Source organism: Diospyros lotus, chromosome 7 (genome assembly GCF_014633365.1).
Source record: "Diospyros lotus cultivar Yz01 chromosome 7, ASM1463336v1, whole genome shotgun sequence".
Classification (NCBI taxonomy): Eukaryota; Viridiplantae; Streptophyta; class Magnoliopsida; order Ericales; family Ebenaceae; genus Diospyros; species Diospyros lotus.
Genome location: NC_068344.1, coordinates 35,726,908 through 35,747,972, shown reverse-complemented (window position 1 = coordinate 35,747,972; position 21,065 = coordinate 35,726,908). Strand labels below are relative to the sequence as shown.

The window sequence follows — 21,065 nt, the reverse complement described above, 5'->3', positions numbered from 1 at the left end:
AAGCTTACTCCAAATGGCCAGATATGGCCGCCTTCACCACAGCCCCTTCACAGCCGAAGCAACTCTACTCAATCCCTCTCTGTAAGTTCCTTTCCGCTCTCAATTCTTTCAAATTCCACTCTTCATTTCATCTCCTCACTTTCCCACCATCCGATCGAACGAACGGTCCAGATCCCGACCAAGACGATATAAAAGATATAAAACATATTTAATTTTGGTATATGTTGGCATTACCTACGGCAGCTCCCGACCAAGACGATAGCATGTCGACTACTGTAATGGCAGCTCATCGACACCGCGTGCCATTAACCCCAACGACAAGCAATAGGTTCGACAAGGAAAAGGAAAATGGTCACACATATCAAGAATCATTGCCCAATTCAACGCTCCAGGTCGATTTCTTCTAAGAAATTCGATGCTACTTAAGGCCAAAGCAGCTAAAACAGATTGAAAAAACAAAATTGTGCATCGTCTTCTTTCAAGTGACAAGCAGCAGCATGGACGGTAATGGAGTTCCTGGCGACAATCGGGAGACGGAGCCGGCCCCTCCGAAGAGTGTTCAAGAGATGTCCGCAGCCGGAGTTGAACCGCCCAAGGAATACATTTATAGAGACAACAAGTTTGGCCAATTGGACACTTCCCCGCCTTTGGCCCCAATTCCTGTGATTGATCTCAGTCTCTTCTCATCTGGAGGGGAAGAAGAAGGTGAGTTGGAAAAGCTGAGGTCGGCTCTGAGCTCTTGGGGCTGCTTCCAGGTTCGGATGATTGATTAATTGCTTTCTTCATCTGGTCTTCGGTACTTCTTTTCCTTTTTTTCTCATTAGCTAGGGTTTACAATTGCTTTGAATCACAGGCGGCGGGCCACGGCATGCCTTCACAATTTCTGGACGAGGTGAGGGAAGTCATCCAAGAATTCTTCAAGCTGCCAGGGGAAGAAAAGAGCAAGTACTCTCGGGCCGCCGGCGAGTCTGAAGGCTATGGACAGGACAAAGTCGTCTCGGAGAAGCAGGTTCTCGACTGGTGTGACCGGTTATCCCTCAGGATCTATCCGGAAGATCAGAGGAAACCAAAGCTCTGGCCGGAAAAACCCGAAGATTTTAGGTACTTCTATCTTCAATCGCATTTGATTTCTCTTTCGTATGAAGGTCAAGAATGTGTTTTTGACAGCCACATAACAGTCTTAGAAGCGTGGGCCGGTTATACGGAGTAGTGTTAGTTTCTCTTTCGTCTGATGTGTGCGATCCAAGTCCCAGATCAGATGCATGTATAATCAGTCATCTAAAGTGGTGAAGTGATGGATAATTTCAAATTTTTGTGCCTGGAACAACTGTGTTGTGGGAGTCTTTAGAAGTTTCTCCTTGAAAGTACAAATTTAGCGGGTTTTACTGTTTTGCAGAGAGAAAATTGTGGAATGCGCAGCAAATATCAAGTCTGTAATGGGTATTATATTCAAAGCCATGGCAAGGTCACTGAAATTGGAGGTGGATAGCTTCTCAAAGCAGTTTGGGGAAAGAGCAATCGTGCAAGGAAGGTTTATCCTCTACCCACCATGTCCAAAACCGGACCAAGTATTTGGGCTTAAAAAGCTCATTCCGACAGATCAGGGATGACCATTCTGTTGCAAGACAGGGAAGTTCGAGGCCTACAAGTTCTGAAAGATGATAAATGGCTCACTGTCCCCATAATTCCTTATGCCCTCTTCGTCAACCTTGGTGATCAAATGCAGGTACTCTCTTGCCCTCTGTTTGGTTAAGATTTTTGTGTTTTCAAGTGCCTTTCTCTGTTCTGCAGAATTATCAATCAGAATGTGAAATTGTTATGAGCCAATCCCTCGTGGGTAGTCTAGAGGAGAGGTATAATACGTCGCTGACAAGAAAGAGGAAATGCATTTCAATAAACTATGTTTAGGGATCATTAAGAACTCTTTCAATTTGAACAAAACAAGATGTTGCATTTGGTGGTTAAGAATGCATTTTTACTATTAAAATTGTTTGCTGAATGTATGCAGATAATGACTAATGGAGTGTTCAAGAGCCCAATGCACAGGGTGGTGACAAACCCTGAAAGGGGGAAGATAACAGTTGCTATTTTCAATGACCCAAAGCCAGAAAATGAGATTGGACCTGTTAAAAGTTTGGTGGATGAGAAAAGGCCAAGATTATACAAATCAGTCAAGAATTATGCAAATTTTAATTATGAATGCTTCTAGAACGGCCTGGTAGCTCTTGATGCTGCCAAAGTTTAATCACTGAAATACTTTTAAGTGATGGTTACTTGGGTGAATGTCAAAAATAAAAAATGCAACTATACGGTGTTAAAAAAAAAATGTAGTTGAGTTCTGAATTAGCCAAAGGGACTATTGTAGAATGTTACCGATGATCATAAATGGCAGTCTTGTGGCATTCACTTTATACTTTCAATTGACAACGACAGAGTTAAGAAGAGAGGCCAATGGACGATTTAACAAACTTAAAAATGATGCATCTTTTTGTTATCATAATTTTCTTGAAGTTGTTCTGATGACTCTGTTGTTGGGTCTATGGCCCGTTAATGCACTAGTTTTAATTTTATCTACATTTTACTACAAGTTTATTTTTACGAGGTAAAATTAATAAATTTTATTTTTAATTTTTTATATTATTTTTTTTTATTTATATCAAATTAATTTTTTTATGATAAAATAATTTAACTAATTATAATTTTAATACAAACTATATGGATTATAGAAATAATTAACTGATAGTCTTAATCTTATTTAATTATAAACTAAAAAAACTCTTTAACAAGTTATACTTGTGAACAGGATTTTAAGATAGAAACAATATTAGATCAATAATCAGAAATTTTAAAATTTAGGAGTCAAAATTCAAAATAAAGAAAATAATATTCAATAATTTGTTGAGTTAAAAGATAAATTTAAAATACTTTTTACATATATGCTTAATAAGATTGATCCAATATCTATACATATAGGTGTTTCCAATGAGCTCTCTGTCTCTATAAATTTTTTCATGTTTTTCTTTGAAAAATATGCTACTACGCATTTTCCAGCACCTTTGTAGGTTCAAATCTATGCAAAACTAATTTTCAATTGCTCTTTTTCATCTCCATCATAGATTCATCTTATCTTTCGTCATGTTCATCTCTTCTCAATGTTGGCCTCTCCTCTTCTCAGTATCGTCGGTAAGTTTTGTCTTCTTGATAAGGGAAAATATTATCGGGTTCATAATTACTTCTATATCTCGAGAATATAGGCAGTAATAGCAAAGACATATGTTCGCCAGGGAGCCAATCTAAGGTCGCTATCCAACCTAAATCTGGGAGAGACACGTGGCAGATACGTCTCACCAAACCAACTAGCCTTTTGCTCAACGAAGCTTTCTCGAATTCCTCGGCCTCAATCATCATTTCGAAGATCATGAAGATGGGGATTATCCCAAACTCCTCGGAAACAATTACCATATCCATATTACCAATATCATGGCTCCGCAAAGGATGGGATCCGGATCCCGGAGGTTCGAAAAGTGAATTCTTATCTTGACAAAAAGATAAAAAGGAAGCAACCAAGACGAGTAAGGGGTTCCTTTCTTCCTTAAGTTTTTAGCTACATATTTTACCTTGAATAACTCTGTGAACTGACTTGAATATCAGAGTGATTACAGGGGAACGAGTCCCCTATTCCGTTTTGCAGGTACTTAGTCCGAGACAGGAGATGGTGATTGGCTCTGCATCATCACTTCTCCTATCTTGTCGCCCTGATTTATCTTCTTCTTAGTGTATTCGATTAGGCATCTTTACGTGGGAATTATATTTTTTTATTTGTCTTTTCTCCTATTTGATTGGGGGGTTTTTACCATTAAATGAATTTTTTTATGTACAAAAGAAAAGATCTTAGAGACAAGCAATAGAAAGAAAATAAGACCCAACTAACTTTGTCCATCCGGGGATTGTTTGGTAGCCTCCCGTCATTATTGCTGATTTTATATGAGAAGGCTATTAGATTGTGTGCTGATGATCACATAATTTCATTTGGTTGCAAGGGTTATTTTAATGCTAAGTTCCAGAGGGATTATTACCTCAAAAAGTGATACAATAATTTTTTTACATCGGCTAAAAACACATCCTCCAATTTTTCAAGTTCTTTTTCCTCCTTTTCTGGTTCTTGGTAGGTGAAAATATGATGTATAACAAATAATTATGACTTGCTACATCCCTTAAATTTTTTTTTTTTTTTTTTGGATGTCTAATTTATATTACCGTGCTACATCCCTTTTCTAGTTCTTTTTGGTGCTTGCTTAAGGCCACATAAAGAACGTTTTAATTTACACACATAGTTTAGATGTATTGAATCAACAAAATCAGCCAGTGCCTTAGTGACCCACAAAGAAATACATTTAACACATCAACGTAACGAAGGCTCCACTGATGATGCACAGCTAAGGCAAGTATACTGTGAATTGTTGTAGCTTTAATAACAGAATTGAAAGTTTCATAAAAGTCAATCCTAAGCCTTTTGACTGTAACTTTTAGCAATAAGACGAGCCTTAAAATTTAATCCTATGTACCCATTTATTTCCAACAAGATTGCATTAGGTTGGCAGAGGGACAAGGGACCATGTTTGATTGATATGCAAGTCATGAATTTCATCACGCATGGCATCCTGCCATTCCTCACAAGGACATGCTTGCTGATATGTTGTTGGTTTGGTTTCAAGATAATTAAGAGAACAAGTAAGTAAAGGATATTTTGATGCAGTGTTGGCTTCGTGGCGTTTAAGAGTAGAGGAGCTTAGAATCATAGGATATGTACGTTTTGAAGAGTTTTTACGGTATTTAGGTGGTTGGAAAGTGGTTAAATCTACAACTAAATTAAGACTTGATTGATTAGAGAAAATATCCATAAATTAAGATGGTTATGATAATTTTATAATTCTTAATTACCTTATGATTAGTGACAAATTCAAGCTGTAAAAATATCTTAAGATGGATTAAAATTTTATATACCTTACCCTTGTGTTGACTTCATCCACTTATTAGGGCATAACAGTAGTCTTGACCAGAATATAGTATTGGTATTTGAAGTAATTTGAAAGTTGCTCTCAACCAAGGATTATATAATTTTTTATCAATTTTTATTTTTAACTTTAATATTTTGGTTAATCAAATTGAAGGCTGTACAAGTACTGGGTGCAAAATGAATATAACCCATCAAGCATTTGATATTCTAATAAAAACTCTAATTACTTCATCATTTTTATCATATTTTCTTCATAAAAATTTTGACTAAATAATATTTATTATAAAAAGAAGTAATTTTTTTTTTTAAAAAGCGTGTGTAGATTAAATTCGAATATGAATGGAAATCGAGCAGGCACTACAAGAAAATCAGGGACTTCTTTGATTTTGAAACTCTAAATTTGGCTCAAATATTGTTCTTTGTCATTAGCAATCACACTGTACATCCTAAACATGTAATAGTATGGCAGCAATAAACCAAGACTTCTTTAATTTCAATAATTTATTAGGACTTATTTCATACTAACAATAAGTGCATTGATAACATTATTATAACAACAAACTATTTAAGATAGGATATACATGCAACAACACTATTATCTATATCTATTATCAATATCTACGAAGGAAACTAACTTTGATTCTCCACATATTATCTACAAAAAAGTAGTAGCTAGAGGTGATGAAAACCTCAATAACATGGAACCATGCCTGTCTCCAATGCGGATTTATATACAAAATTCCTGCAATAGCTAGTAAAATAGCTATGTAAGACCCGGCAAAGCTCATATAAAAAGTATTCACATCGATAAAGTTGGATACCACACTTGCATTATTATTGGCTGATGGAACTGATGGAGGTGAATTTATGCAATTATTTGGTAATGATTTTCCACAAAGAAATGGATTCTCAATATAGCTACTTGAGTCAAAAGTTCCAAATTGGTTTGTTGCCTCAGGTATCCTTCCACTGAAGTTGTTGTAAGACACATTGAACGTCCCCAATGAGTATAGATCAGTAAATTGAGAAGGGATATTTCCATTCAAGTTGTTGTGAGAAAGATCCAAGCTCTCTATATTCTGTAACTTGGAAAATGTTGTTGGGATTCCTCCAATCAAGTTGTTGTGGGAGAGGTTCAGTGCTTTGATTTTTCTAAGGTTGCCAATTTCAGGTGGTATGTGGCCAACTAATTTGTTGTTGGAGAGATCAATTGCTGAAAAAAGTAACAGAGGCTCTCCTGTGAAGGGCAAGGTCATTCCTTTGGTTGTGAACTCCACTTGTGATGAGAAAACTGTTTGATTTGTAGGCAAGATGTCATATATGCTGGTACCAATCATTAAGTAATCATAACGCCTATAAATCTTTACGTTAAGCTTCCAGGGTGCTTTCACAATTAGACCAGCTGAAGGAATCAACAGTTCTAATTCCTTTTCCTTATCAAATGGGATATTATTCAAGCAACTAGGAATGTTGCCCGAAAACTTATTGGAAGAAAGATCAATCAAGGTTAATCTAGACAAGTGGCAAATCTGATTTGGGATATTACTTTCAAAGTGGTTATTTTTCAAGATAAGAATGCTTAACGAGGAAAGACTGTCGATCCAATTTGGAATGCTGCCATTAAAATGGTTATTTGAAAGTTCTATCATTTTTATGTTGTTCATTAATTGATGGAACACTTCCGGAAATGGTCCATTTAGCCTATTATTGGACAGTTGAATTTGCTTTAGGTCTTCCACATTGAAGCAAGACGGTATTGTTCCAGTGAAATTGTTGTTAGAAAGATCCAATAGTTGTAGTCCATCAAATTGACAAAACTCAAGAGGAAACACACCTTCAAGATGATTATGACTAAGATTCAACATTTTCAAGCCACTACTGTTGGATAAGTAGCGTGGGATTTCTGTGAACTTATTATCATCCAAATGCAACAGCCATAAGTTTGGCAAGTTATTTTGAGGGGGTAGCATAGGGCCTGTCAAGGTGTTGCTTGATAGTTTCAACACTTCTAAGAAGCTACAACCCATTGCCAAGTGTACAGGAATTTTACTGGATAATTTGTTATTTGACAAGTCTAGAATATGTAGAGAGGTCATGTCACCTAATGAAGATGGAATCACGCCTTCAAAGTTATTTCTAGACATGTTCAGCAATTTTAACTTGGGGAAAGAACTGCCAATCTTATATGGGATGACACCATAGAAATTATTGTTGGAGATATCTAATGTTACAAGTTCTTTCATTGGAGACGATGGCAATTGAAAAGGTTTAGAAATTGAATTCTTTGTCAAGGTAAGTGTTAGTAGTCCAATATTATTCTCCAACAACCAACTTGGGAATATTCCTCCAAAATCAAATCCAGAGAGCTCAACCATTTTGAGTTGATTTTGATAGTAGAAAAATTTGGGTAGAGAAACGAGAGTATTTCTCCCATATTCCGAACTAGAAAGATGGATTTGAAGCAATTGGAAACTTGGGGCTGGGCCAAGAATGTCCACTTCTTCCAAAAGTATGTTGTTGACACTTTTCAGGACCATAAGTTTGGAGAGGTTGTAATATGACTTGAATGAGATTGGGACTAGAAATTTGTTATTTGAAAGCCTAAGATATTCTAAGGATATGATATTGGCAAGAGGAGACAATGCAATGTTCCCCTTAAATTGGTTGTGAGAGATATCTAGAAACCTAAGAGATGTCAAGTTTCCCAAGCACCAAGGCAACTGACCCCCTAGTCCATTAGAGCTCAAGTCAATCTCTTGAAGAGTCTTCAATTCACACAAACCTTGAGAAAAATAAAAGTGAGTTAGACACTTATCAAGAACAACATGTAAACATCTCTCAATTTATGTCAGATTACTAATTTGTTAAATAAAAAAAAATTATCTTTTGTTTTCTTTACCTTGATGAGAGGGCAGGGTCCCAATAAGTCCTGACCAAGTCAATGACAAAACTTGAAGTGATGTCAGGGCACCAATATTTGAAAGAAAATCATTAGGTAGGGTAGCACCCTCCAAGTATAATTCTTCCAAGTGGCTCACGTTTGCTAAGTCTATATAATGAGAAAAACATTGAACAAATGCGCGATAAGAAAGATTTATGTTTAAGCTAAAGATCTAAAACATGAGGAAAACACTATTCAAAATTTCTAGTAATTAAATTTTTGGATTATTTTTATTAATATATCAAATGCATGCTCATTTGTATTGATCCCTGTAATTGTGCCAGGCAATTGTTAAAGGATAGTTTAACTCAAGATATGAGTTGAAAAATATTTTTATTACAAGCTCATTAAGTAATGAAATTGGGAATAATATACATTAGGTTTGGAACATAGCACATTGGAGAATGTAATTGCATTTTTATTATTTTAGCCACATGATATACAATGATAATAATTTTATTGCTAAATTCTAATAGAAAGTGTTACATACCTTGAGTAGAAATACTCTCGTTCATGTAGTTCCAAGACAAATCCAATACTTTCAACGAAGAAAATTCTTTTAAAGAAGACCATATGATATTGGTTATAAAATTATAAGATAAATCAAGAACTTCTAGATTCGTCAATTTTGATTCCTGGTTCCGACCTGTTCAATTAATGATCAATTTTGAAATTAAAGTATGAAAATAACCTTAAAAACTTCAACTAAGAAAAAAGATGAAAATATAGTTTTGAACAATACCAATTTCAAATAAACATATATATGTTCCCTAGCTGCACATGCGTACATGGATTCTTTTATGTTTTTGAATGATGGTATTGAAAGTGGCAGATTCAGAATAATTTATAAATTTAAACTTATTATGCACAAAAATTATAATCTGTAAAGCCTCATTTCACAGTATATATATATATATATATTCATGATATATTAATTAAATATAACAAAATACCTCTCTATGTACAGTACAGACATATATATGCATAGTAATACCAAGAAAAAGGTTTATATGCCCAACGGAGTGGTTATATAGTGAAAAAATAGCTGTTTTATATACATTTTACTTAACATTTTATATTTATAACTCAGAATATTTATCCTACTATATATGTATTACAAACATTTACATTTATTTCAAAATTAAATTATAATTTATCTCAAAACTCAAGGCTACAGATGAAACTTCAAAATCTCAATAATTAAGCATAAAAGAAAGATAATAAACATATTAATCATGAAACTTCTATTCTTAACTCAACCCACTTGTAAGTTATAATTAACGTGAAAAAGTCTCATGCAAGAGAAAAAACAAAGAAACATTAAAATATCAATATACAAAGAAGCATTAGAGCTCATAACTCTCTTTCTCATTGAAGGAATATTTAATATTGTAAAAAATTACTTTAACTTACTTGTCAAATCAATTGAGCTTCTCAAGCTATTACCTCTAAGATTTAGAGACTTCAAAGATGAAATTTCACCAATAAATTCTAAAATTTTGGAGTTATTGATGCTATTTTCACCCAAATCAAGAACTTTAAAATTGGTCAACGTAGAAAATTTTTCGAAACCTGTAAAAGAGATAGAATTAGTAAATAGTTTTATCTAAACTTCAAGGAATAAGAAATGAAAATGAATAATGAAAAATACAAAAGATTATTGAATACAAATGTTACTTACAACTCGCCTCCAAAGAGCAAAAGTTATTAGTTTCAATAACAGCAATCTCATACAAGCAGAAAATTAAAGACAAAATATAAGTAGCCAACTAAACAAATTAAAGCAATATCAAAGAAGTTGTTGCCCTACGTCACACAATTTTAAATTTTCAATATCTTATTTTATGTAAATCCTTTTGGGCAGTGAATTCAGTTTGTTATAAATAAACTAACTTGTCAACATTTTATATCCATAACTCAGAATATTTATCTTATTATATATGTATTACAAACATTTACATTTATTTTAAAATTAAATTATATTTTACCTCAAAACTTAATGCTACAGACCAATATATGTTCTCTATATGCTTGGACTTTTTAAAAACACAAGAAAAAAATAAAAAATGTACAGGAATTACTTGGTTATAATTTAAAAAAATTGGTTTGACAAACACTTAATTGCATATATAAGTGAATTTACTAGTCCAGTCAAAGGATCTTGTACATCATTTTCTCCAATGCATAAAATCTTCAAAGATGTAATTCCCCCAATAAATTTTGGAATAATAGAGTTATTGAAGGCATTCCAACTCAAATCAAGAATTCTAAGATTGAATAGCATGGAATATATTTTTCAACCTAAAAACAAAAAATTAAGTGATTATTCTTATCAAAATCTCAATAATTAAGCATAAAAAAAAGATAATAAACATATTAATCATGAACCTTCTATTCTTAACTCAACCCACTTATAAATTATAATTAACGTCGAAAAGTCTCGTGCAAGAGAATAAACAAAGAACAATTAAAATACCAGTATACAAAGAAGCATTAAAACATAGAAGCATTAGAGCTCAAAAGTCTCTTTCTTATTGAAAAAATATTTAATATTGCAAAAAATTACTTTAACTAGGATATGATCATATAATTTAACTTACTTGTCAAATCAATGGAGCTTCCCAAGCTATTATGTCTAAGATTTAGAGACTTTAAAGATGAAATTCCACCAATAAATTCTAGAATTTTGGAGTTATTGATGATGTTATCACTCAAATCAAGAATTTCAAGATTGGTCAACATAGAAAGTTTTTCGAAACCTGTAAAAGAGATAGAATTAGTAAATAATTTTGTCCCAACTTCAAGGAGTAAGAAATGAAAACGAATAATGAAAAATACAAAAGATTATTGAATACAAATGTTAACTGCAACTCCTCGCCAAAAAGTATCAAAATTATTAGTTTCTAGTAACAGCAATCTCATGCAAGCAGAAAATCAAAGACAAAATATAAGCAAGCAGCTAAACAAATTAGAGCAACATCAAAGAAGCTATTGCCCTGCGTTACACAATTTTAAATTTTTGATATCTTATTTTATATAAATCCCCTTGGGTAATGAATTCAGTTTGTTATAAATAAACTAACTTGTCAACATTTTATATCCATAACTCAGAATATTTATCTTATTATATATGTATTACAAACATTTACATTTATTTTAAAATTAAATTATATTTTACCTCAAAACTTAATGCTACAGACCAATGTATGTTCTCTATATGCTTGGACTTTTTAAAAACACAAGAAAAAAAAAATTGTACGGGAATTACTTGGTTATAATTTAAAAAAAATTGGTTTGGCAAACACTTAATTGCATATATAAGTAAATTTACTAGTCCAGTTAAAGGATCTTTTACATCATTTTCTCCGAGGCATAAAATCTTCAAAGATGTAATTCTAGTAATAAATTTTAGAATAATAGAGTTATTGAAGGCATTCCAACTCAAATCAAGAATTCTAAGATTGAATAGCATGGAATATATTTTCCAACCTGAAAAAAAAATTAAGTGATTATTCTTATCAAAACCTCAATAATTAAGCATAAAAGAAAGATAATAAGCATATTAATCATGAAACTTCTATTCTTAACTCGACCCACTTGTGAGTTATAATTAATGTCGAAAAGTCTCGTGCAAGAGAAGAAACAAAGAACAATTAAAATACCAATATACAAAGAAGCATTAAAACAAAAAAGCATTAGAGCTCACAACTCTTTTTCTCAATGAAAGAATATTTAATATTGCAAAAAATTATTTTAACTAAGATATGATCATATAATTTAACTTACTTGTCAAATTAATCGAGCTTCCCAAACTATTATTGCCAAGATTTAGAGACTTTAAAGATGAAATTCCTCCAATAAATTCTAGAATTTTAGAGTTATTGATCTGGTTTGAACTCAAATCAAGAACTTCAAGATTGGTCAACAGAGAAAGTTTTTCAAAACCTATAAAAGAGATAGAATTAGTAACTAGTTTTGTCCCAACTTCAAGGAGTAAGAAATGAAAATGAATAATGAAAAATACAAAAAAATATTGAATATAAATATTAACTACAACTCTCCCTCAAAAGAGCAAAAGAGTATTGAAGTTATTAATTACCAGTAACACAGCCTTATATAAGTAGAAAATCAAATGAATTGAAAAGTATTTTTTTTACAAGCTCATTAATAATGAAATTGGGAATAGTGTACATTAGGCCTGGAGCACAGCACATTCGAGAATGTAATTACATTATCATTATTTTAGCCACATGATATATGATAACGATTTTATTGTTAAATTTTAATAGAAAGTGTTACGTACCTTGAGTAGAAATGCTTTCACTCATATAGTTCCAAGATAAATTCAATAATTTCAACTAAGAAAATCTTTTTAAAGAAGTCCATATGACGTTGGTTATCATATTATGAGATAAATCAAAAACTTTTAAATTCGTCAATTTTGATTGTTGGTTCAAACTTGTTCAGTTAATTATTAATTTTGAAATTAAAGTACAAAAAATAATTAACCTTCAAATCTTCAACTAAGAGAAAAGATGAAAATATAGTTTTGACCAATTTCAATTTCCAATAAACATATATATCTTCCCTAGGTGCACATTTGTGCATGGATTCTTTTAAAATTTTGAATGATGGCATTGAAAGTGGCAGATTTAGAAATTTTGTACAGGCACAATTTATAAATTTAAAATTATTATGCACACAAATTATAATTTGTAAAGCCTCCTTTCACAAAAAAATAGATATATATTTTCATGATATATTAATTAAATATAACAAAATATCTCTCTTTTGCACAGTACACACACATATATACAAAACGATACCTAGAAAAAGTTATATATGCCCAACGGAATGGTTATATAGTAAAAAAAATAGCTATTTTATATACATTTTATTCAACATTTTATATTCATAACTCAAAATATTTATCCCATTATATATGTATTACAAAAGATTTACATTTATTTTAAAAACTAAATTATATTTTATCTCAAAACTCAATGCTTACGGATGAATGTATGTTCTCTATAGGCTTGTATATTTTTACATGAGATGAACTTTTTAAAAACACTAGAAAAAGACAAAAAATGTATAGAAATTATTTGGTTATAATTTAAAAAAAAAATTGGTCGCACATACTAAGTGAATTTACTTGTTCAGTCAAAGTATCCTTGTATGTCATTTTCTTGAAGGCATAGAATTTTCAAAGATGAAATTCTAGCAATATATTTTAGAATAGTAGTCATTGATGACATTCTAGCATGGAATATCTTTTCCTAATTTATAGTTGTCAACCCACCATTTGGCAATGGAGTCCAACTTGTAGTTGTCTCCAACTAATGTACTTGTTTAACAACAATTCAGCAACCAAAATAATTTATAGAAGGATATGACTACGATATTAGGATATTGGGATGGGGATTACTGAATTATCTTTCTTAGAAATTTGAAGATATTAACATATAACTTATAGTTTCCCACAACAAAATCTTTATATTATTTTTTTTTAATTTTTTATTAGTCTGATTTTTGTTTACTTTTGTTTGTATTGTAGGGATTTTAAATTTTTCCTAATAATCAATAGGCCAAGAGTTGTCATATAATATTAGTACGAGGACAACGGAGTGCTTGTAGAGGGTAATTACATATTTAATATTTCTAGTAAAAATGATATTTTTAATTGTTAAAGTCAATGGTTCCCCAAATTCTATCACTATAATTAGTTTTTGGTTAATTTAATAATTAAATCAGAACTCACAACTCTCTTTCTCATTGAAGGGATATCTAATATTGTAAAAAATTGTTTTAACTAGGATGTGATCATAAAAGGAAACTTACTTGTGAAATCAACCGAGTTTCTCAAGCTATAACCTCCAAGATTTAGAGACTTTAAAGATGAAATTCTACCAATAAATTCTAGAATTTTGGAGTTATCAATCCAATTGAAACTCAAATCAAGAACTTCAAGATTGGTCAACGTAGAAAATTTTTCAAAACCTGTAAAAAAAGATAGAATTAGTAAATAATCTTGTCCAAACATCAAAGAATAAGAAATGACAAAAATAATAAAAAAGATAAAAGATAATTAAATATAAATGTCAATTACAACTCCCCTCAAGAGAGCAAAAAAAATAGGGAAATTATTAGTTTTTAGTAACAGCAACCTCATACAAGTAGAAAATAAAAAACAAAATATAAACACACGATCGAAAGCACTCAGCTAAACAAATTAAAGCAATTACATCAAAGAAGTTGTTGTCCTGCTTTACACAATTTTAAATTTTTAATATCCTATTTTATGTAAATTCTCTTGGACAGTGCTTGTGTGTAAAATAGCATGCATCATCAGCTCATTTTTTAATTAATTCAGTCCCTTATAAGCTAATTTGTCAACTTAATAGACTGAACCAAAGCTCTAAGACATCCATTTAATAATCCACTTCAGCTTTCTATTAAAAAACACCAATATAATCAAATTTGTTTATTTCTCATATTATTTATTTTTTAAAGCATATGGGTAAATGGAGTTAACAAGGAGACTTTTGATTCCATCAGTCTAAACTTTAAGTAGGGTCTATATAAAATTTTTAGTTCACCTAATAAGTATTAATATTCAACAACTTATGAAGAAAGGCTTAAAAAATGTGACTTTTGATCATTCAACTAAAATTTTGACATATTCTCTCCCTCAATCATTTTTTTTCATCACCTTAAGTTCTTGATGTTAGTTTCCATTAAATTGTGAATTTCACGCTTGTTACAAACATGTGATGGGGAAGGAAAATAGATAGATAAGCAAATTTTAAGGGGATTTTTGAATTATTAAGATATGTGATCTTTAACCCCTCACCTAAAATTTTAACATATTAGCTCATTCATTTATTTATTTATTTTTTTTTGCTCACCTTAAGTCCTTCGATTAGCTGAAAATTAATGGTTCAATTAATGGTGACAAGTAAAGCTAAACCATAATAAAGTTAATAAATTTCTTCATTTATTATTTCTAAATTTTTTGCTTTCATATTTTTATTATTTGCAACCTCATACCTTTTGCAGTGAATGTAGGTAAAAAAAATTCTTAGATTAAGCGTGTTTGAGCTGGGAAAGCTCAGGGATGGGTGACTCCCTGGGAAGTTCACATAGACCCATCAGGATAAGTTGATTTATTCCTTCCTATTGCTCGATGTGGGATGTTATAAGAACGGATAAATGAAGGAACATTTCACGTAATTTTGGCAACAATTCTTTTTAAACAATGTTCATAAATTTGAGTATAATATGAGAGAAAGCTAGCTAAGCAATGGGTGAACTTGAATAATTATATATGACTCTATCGGCCTTTTCTAAAGTTTCTGCATTTTTGTCTCGCTTTTTTTAACATACAGGCCCATAATGGATGACTAGTTGTACTCTTCTAGCAAAAATGATAACTTTTTTTCTTTTCGTTTAACTAACATGCATCTAGAACGAAGAAGCATTAAAATACCAATATACAAAGAAGCATTAGAGCTCATAACTTTCTTTCTCATTGAAGGAATATTTAATATTGCAAAAAATTACTTTAACTAGGATATGATCATATAATTTAACTTACTTGTCAAATCAACTGAGCTTCCCAAGCTATTATCTCTAAGATTTAGAGACTTTAAAGATGGAATTCCACCAATAAATTCTAGAATTTTAGAGTTATTGATCTTGTTATAACTCAAATCAAGAACTTCAAGATTGGTCAACATAGAAAGTTTATCGAAACCTATAAAAGAGAGAATTAGTAAATAGTTTTGTCCAAACTTCAAAGAGTAAGAAATGAAAATGAATAATGAAAAATACAAAAGATTATTGAATAAAAATGTTAACTACAACTCCCCTAAAAAAAGTAAAAGAGTATCGAAGTTATTAGTTTCCAATAACAGCAGCCCCTATAAGCAGAAAATCAAAAACAAAATATATACACACGAAAGCACTCAACTGAACAAATTAAAGCAACATCAAAGAAGTGGCTGCCTTGCGTTACACAATTTTGAAATTTTTACATCTTATTTTATGTAAATCTTCTTGGGCAGTGCTTGCATGCATCACCAGCTCCATTTTTTAGTTAATTCAGTCATTTATAAACTAATTTGTCAACTTAATCAAATTTATATATAATGAGATTGAATTCAACCAAAGTTCTATATAAAACATCCATTTAATAATCCACCTCAGCTTTTTTGACATCTTTAAGTTCTTCGATTAATTGAAAGTTAATAGCTCAATTAATGGTGGTAAGTAAAACTAAACTTTTCTAATACTTCAGATTAATTTATAAATATCAAACTAAATCTTTACACAACATCTCTTATAACAACCATAAAAATAAAAAAACCTCAAATATTCTCAAATCCCTAACAAATTATAGAATAATACTGTTATTGGAATTGTCTAAACTCAAATAAAAAACTTCAAGATTTATCAATTCAAAAAGTCTTTTAAAACCTACAAAAGAAGTAAAATTAATAAATGTTTTCTTCTAAAATTCAAGATAGAAAAGTTAAAAAAAAAAAAAAATCATGAGATACGTATATAAGAGACTTGTCAATCCACAAACCTTCATTCTCAACCCAACCAACTAATGAATTGTCACTTAATTCAAGAGTCTTGATCTCTTTAAAGGGAAGAAACAAAGAAGCATTGAAATACCAATCTTTTCTAAATTCCCAATCTCTTGTTCGAATAAGAGAAAGTTGAATGACTCGGCTTGAAGTGTTGTTGCATTGAACCCATTCCCATTGACAACAATTGGATGATTTATTATCCACCCAAGAAGGCAAAAAGTTGACATTGGGTAGTTGATGAAAGCTTTGAGATGCAACAAAGCTATCCTCTCTTGCTCCCAACACCCACGACAACACATTTCATTCACCAATACTGACATTACCATTGTCATCATCCACACCCAAATAGAATAAGGTGTAGTACTCATCATATTTTTCACCAAGATATATATCTTCTTACTTGCTTTTGTTCTCTATTTTTTCTTGTTTTAAGAATCAAGCTAGCTCTATTTTATATCTTTAGTCTAAAGCATTATGAAGTGGTCTTTTCCCTTGATCTAATTATAGAGAGACAAGTGGAGACAAATTGACATGGACTTGTAAGAGAAGACTTGGAAATGGTGGTGAAGACTTGGAAATATAGCAGTCTTTACAACTTAATTTATACGTTGGAGTACATGCAAGCAAATAAACTCATCATGGTTCCCAATACTAACTAGACAAGTGGAGACAAATTGACTTGGTCTTGTAAAGACTTGGAAATGGTGGTGAAGACTTGGTCTTGTAAAGACTTGGAAATGGTGGTGAAGACTTGGAAACAGTGGAAGACTTGGAAATATAGCAATCTTTACAACTTAATTCATACCTTGGAATACATGCAAGCAGATAATTAAACTCATCATGAGTCCCAATACAAACTAATTTAGTTATTGATTAATATGTAATAGCTAATCCAATAATGTCTAGTAGACTTATGATAGTAATCTATCATTTGGGAGATATAAGATACAAATCAAAGTATGAGTATCCAAATTCATACGCCCAAAATAACACAATCCATTTATCAAAACTAACACAAAATATTATATACAGTATTTACTGTTAATTTACTGTTATTCTCTTTCTTCCTCTCTTAATTTATTGTTATTCGTGGACCATATTGTCAATTAAGAAATGGGGCTTTGAATTAAATGGCTGAGAAGATGCATCAAGAAAAGAAGAATGAAGGAGGATGGAGAAGGGGTCAATCTTGTTGGGAGTGGAGATATTTCGTTTGAGTTGATATGAAGAAAAAATTGCATCATATATACGAACAAGATACTTAAAATTTTTGACACATAAAATGGATGGATGGATGGAATTAAATGCAACTGATAAACTCTTATTAAGTTTTAACATTCTGACAAAAAAAAAAAAAGTCCTTACATCAATTTTAATACTGTTACTCATGAAACTACAAGCCTCAACTTAAAAATATACACTAATTTAAAATTTATTAATTTTTAAATTCATAAAATTAAGTGATACTTCTAAACTATCCTTAACAAATTACTAATATACTAATAGTGATACTATGCTTGTCGGCCAAAGATTTTTGTACTAATGTGCTAATAGGGAGCGTCAAATATTTCTAATTAATATTTCTAATTTTTCTTTTATATGTTCCCAATTTCACTGTTAGATATATATTAGAATTAGGCTAACTTGAACATCTATATTGATAGAATTCTTTTTTTTTTTTTTAAAGTAGCAATTGATTCCATACCAAATAAGCCTAATTAAGGGGGAGGAGAATGCTAACTAAAATGACCCAATAATTTTCTAAACTGTTAATATTAAACCATTTTAATAAAAATTGTATAAAAATATCATTATTTAATACAATTAATCGTATCAAGGATCTGGAAGTAATATATATTCATCAACAGAACCCATTTTTTCAATCTACAGGGTTGACTGCCTTGAATTCAAATTCAGTTCACTTAATCCCAAAGTATGATAGATAGATATACACTTGTATACTCAATCCGAAACTTCTAACCTATCTTATTCTCTCTGCGAATACAGCTGACTGATTATCAGATTGCAAGGGGACCTTAATTAGAGTGAAGAATCTCTTGGGGAGATTGTTAGCTTGGTTGTATGTGGTTTTAGGAGTTGAGTGAAATTGTATTTTATCTCTTTTATAATGAATTTTGTTTCTCTTTCGCCTATTAATGTTGTCAATTTGTTGAATCACGTTAAATCTGTCAGCTAATTTTGATCTTGTGTTTGTGCTATAGGATCTAATTCTATGCTTGTTTTATCTCAGATCCAAGTGGTAAAATGGATACTAACAAGTCAATATCACAACGATACACAAAAAATGGTATTAGAATTGATTATCTAACATGCTTCTATTCAACTTCCATGAACACTTCGTTGTTTCTTCTTCAGTAACACAGCACCAAGTTCATTAAGGCCAATTTGACTGTAGAACAATTAAGAAAATAAACTTAAGGAAAGAAATCGGAGATGGAATATCAATCAGGATCTTGTGCCTGCCAATCAGTTGGTGTTGGGATTAATTTTAGGCAATATATAAATCATGGATTGAAAGATGAATTCCTGGATGAACTGAGGGAAGTTGCCGAAAACTTCTTTGCACTTCCACTTGAAGAGAAACAGAAGTACTCCAGAAAAGTAGATGATATGGAAGGATATGGCAATAATTCAGTTCTTTCTGATCATCAAACTCTTGATTGGACGGACCGAAGAGCAAAGAAAGCTCAGATTGTGACCAGAAAACTTTAGGTGTGCTGAATTATCACATTGTTTGATTAAGCATAATAAATCTCTAAAATCTAATATGCCATTTGATGTGTCCAACAAATACCCATCTTTGATTAGTTGTCACTTTGCCTGCCTAAGAAGAAGATGATAAGGAAACACAAATCGGCAAAAACTACACCTTGGGTAATTTGTTCCATTAATGAACATTGTAGGGGAATAAATGGTCATAGACAGAAATGATTGGTGAGCTAGACTTCATGTTGTCAACCCCATATTGTACGATAAAGACTTAATTATGTTAAAAATGCAGGGGAATCTTACATGAATACACAGCAAAGTTGGCAGAGATGAACGAGCTGCTCCTGAAAGCGATGGCTAAGTCACTGGACTTGGATGAACACACCTAATCCATGATGCAAACAACATATACAAGTGAAAGTTATACAAGTTGGCATATAAACAATCGAGGAAAGATAAACTTTTCGCAAGCCAATTGTCCAACAGTATCTAAAGACAACAAACTGTTCGAAGAAATTCCCAACAGAAATGAAAGGAATTACCTTATCCATGTTGCAAATAACAAAGGCCAGAGAGGTTGTGCCAATGAGTCTCTTATCTTTCAGGAAGCTTCTTCCATGGGGGGCCAAGTCCAATTAGAACCCACTTCCCCAGACCTAGTTCCAGTTCCCAGTTCCCAGTCGACTCGGATTTCTCCAATTCACCGACCAGCGGCCGGGGAACAACTGGCCTGGCATCTCGATCCCTTTCTGCAACATTCTCCTTCTGTTTGATGCTGCTAGTAACCACGAATTTCAGACGTGAACTCAAAGGGAACGCGGCTAAGCAACGGCGTTTGAGCAAACAGTTGAAATTTGAGCTTTTAGAAGGCGGCGGGTCCTGTGAAAGACAGCAGAAGTTGAGATCAGCTCTGAATGTGAATTTGGCCATTCTTTTAATTTGTAACTTTTTTATAAGGTGATTTAAATCTAATTAAACCAAAATTAATGTACTTAATGAGCTTAGAATGTAACAAACCAATTATTTAAGTAATGGGGTGTGACTCGAAATACAATCTGTTTGCATATGAGGTGAGAAGCTAGAAAGGGTTTTTTTTTTCCCTACTGTGTAGTGTAAATACAAGTTTGAAGCTTTTGTTATTAAGTAATAATAGAAGCATCAAGTAAAATTATTTTTAGATAAAATTATATCCAATTAATATTTAAAATTAAAAATATTACACTTATTAATAGTATTAAATACTTCTATTAACACTTTTTGTGTTAATTTTATTGTTAAACAAATATTTTTTTTACTTAGCAAGAAAAATACTTTTAAAATTATTAGGCAATGACATAAGAAAATGCTAGGAGCTTTTTTGATATTATTAGAGTAAATATTAAATTATTTTTTTATAAAAATGATTTATAATAAAAGTATTTTTATATTAACCCTAATGGGTACCTCAACTAGGGTTGGAGCGGAAAAAAAACTTTTACTTGATCCATAGTTTGAATCATGTCAATAAGTGACGTTTAGATACCCTTGATGTTAGCTTAAAAGACAAGCGTACTCTTCAATTATATATATTTCTTTCTCATTTCTTTTCTTTCCTCGCGAAACTTCTTTCTTTCTTTCACAACCAAGGCGGTGGTGCTAGGGCGATGGGTTTCCTTCCTCTTTCTCCCAAATCATGATCTCAAAGCCCCTATTTCTCTTAAATCGATCTTTACGCATATCGATCATTAGATCTAGTAACTAGTTCATGATCTCTAATAGTACTAACTTGATTTCTTCTTGT

General features: G+C 31.6%; 1 protein-coding gene and 1 pseudogene across 1 annotated transcript in view; one reads left to right on the top strand and one right to left on the bottom strand.

The window, feature by feature from the left end:
• LOC127805714 (receptor-like protein 56) overlaps positions 1 to 20,167 on the bottom strand; it is a 122,438-nt gene extending 102,271 nt beyond the window's left edge. Inside the window, exons 1-10 of the mRNA XM_052342466.1 lie at positions 19,828 to 20,167; positions 19,589 to 19,670; positions 15,556 to 15,714; positions 13,800 to 13,958; positions 11,745 to 11,903; positions 10,559 to 10,717; positions 9,372 to 9,530; positions 8,449 to 8,604; positions 7,917 to 8,066; positions 7,703 to 7,799 (exon numbers count right to left, since the gene is read on the bottom strand). Coding sequence (XP_052198426.1) covers positions 7,703 to 7,799; positions 7,917 to 8,066; positions 8,449 to 8,604; positions 9,372 to 9,530; positions 10,559 to 10,717; positions 11,745 to 11,903; positions 13,800 to 13,958; positions 15,556 to 15,714; positions 19,589 to 19,670; positions 19,828 to 19,836 — 1,289 coding nt within the window. The 5' untranslated portion in view covers positions 19,837 to 20,167. The remainder of the gene's footprint in view (positions 1 to 7,702; positions 7,800 to 7,916; positions 8,067 to 8,448; positions 8,605 to 9,371; positions 9,531 to 10,558; positions 10,718 to 11,744; positions 11,904 to 13,799; positions 13,959 to 15,555; positions 15,715 to 19,588; positions 19,671 to 19,827) is intronic.
• LOC127805907 (protein SRG1-like) lies at positions 9 to 2,420 on the top strand (annotated as a pseudogene).
• Positions 20,168 to 21,065: the final 898 nt, after the last annotated feature.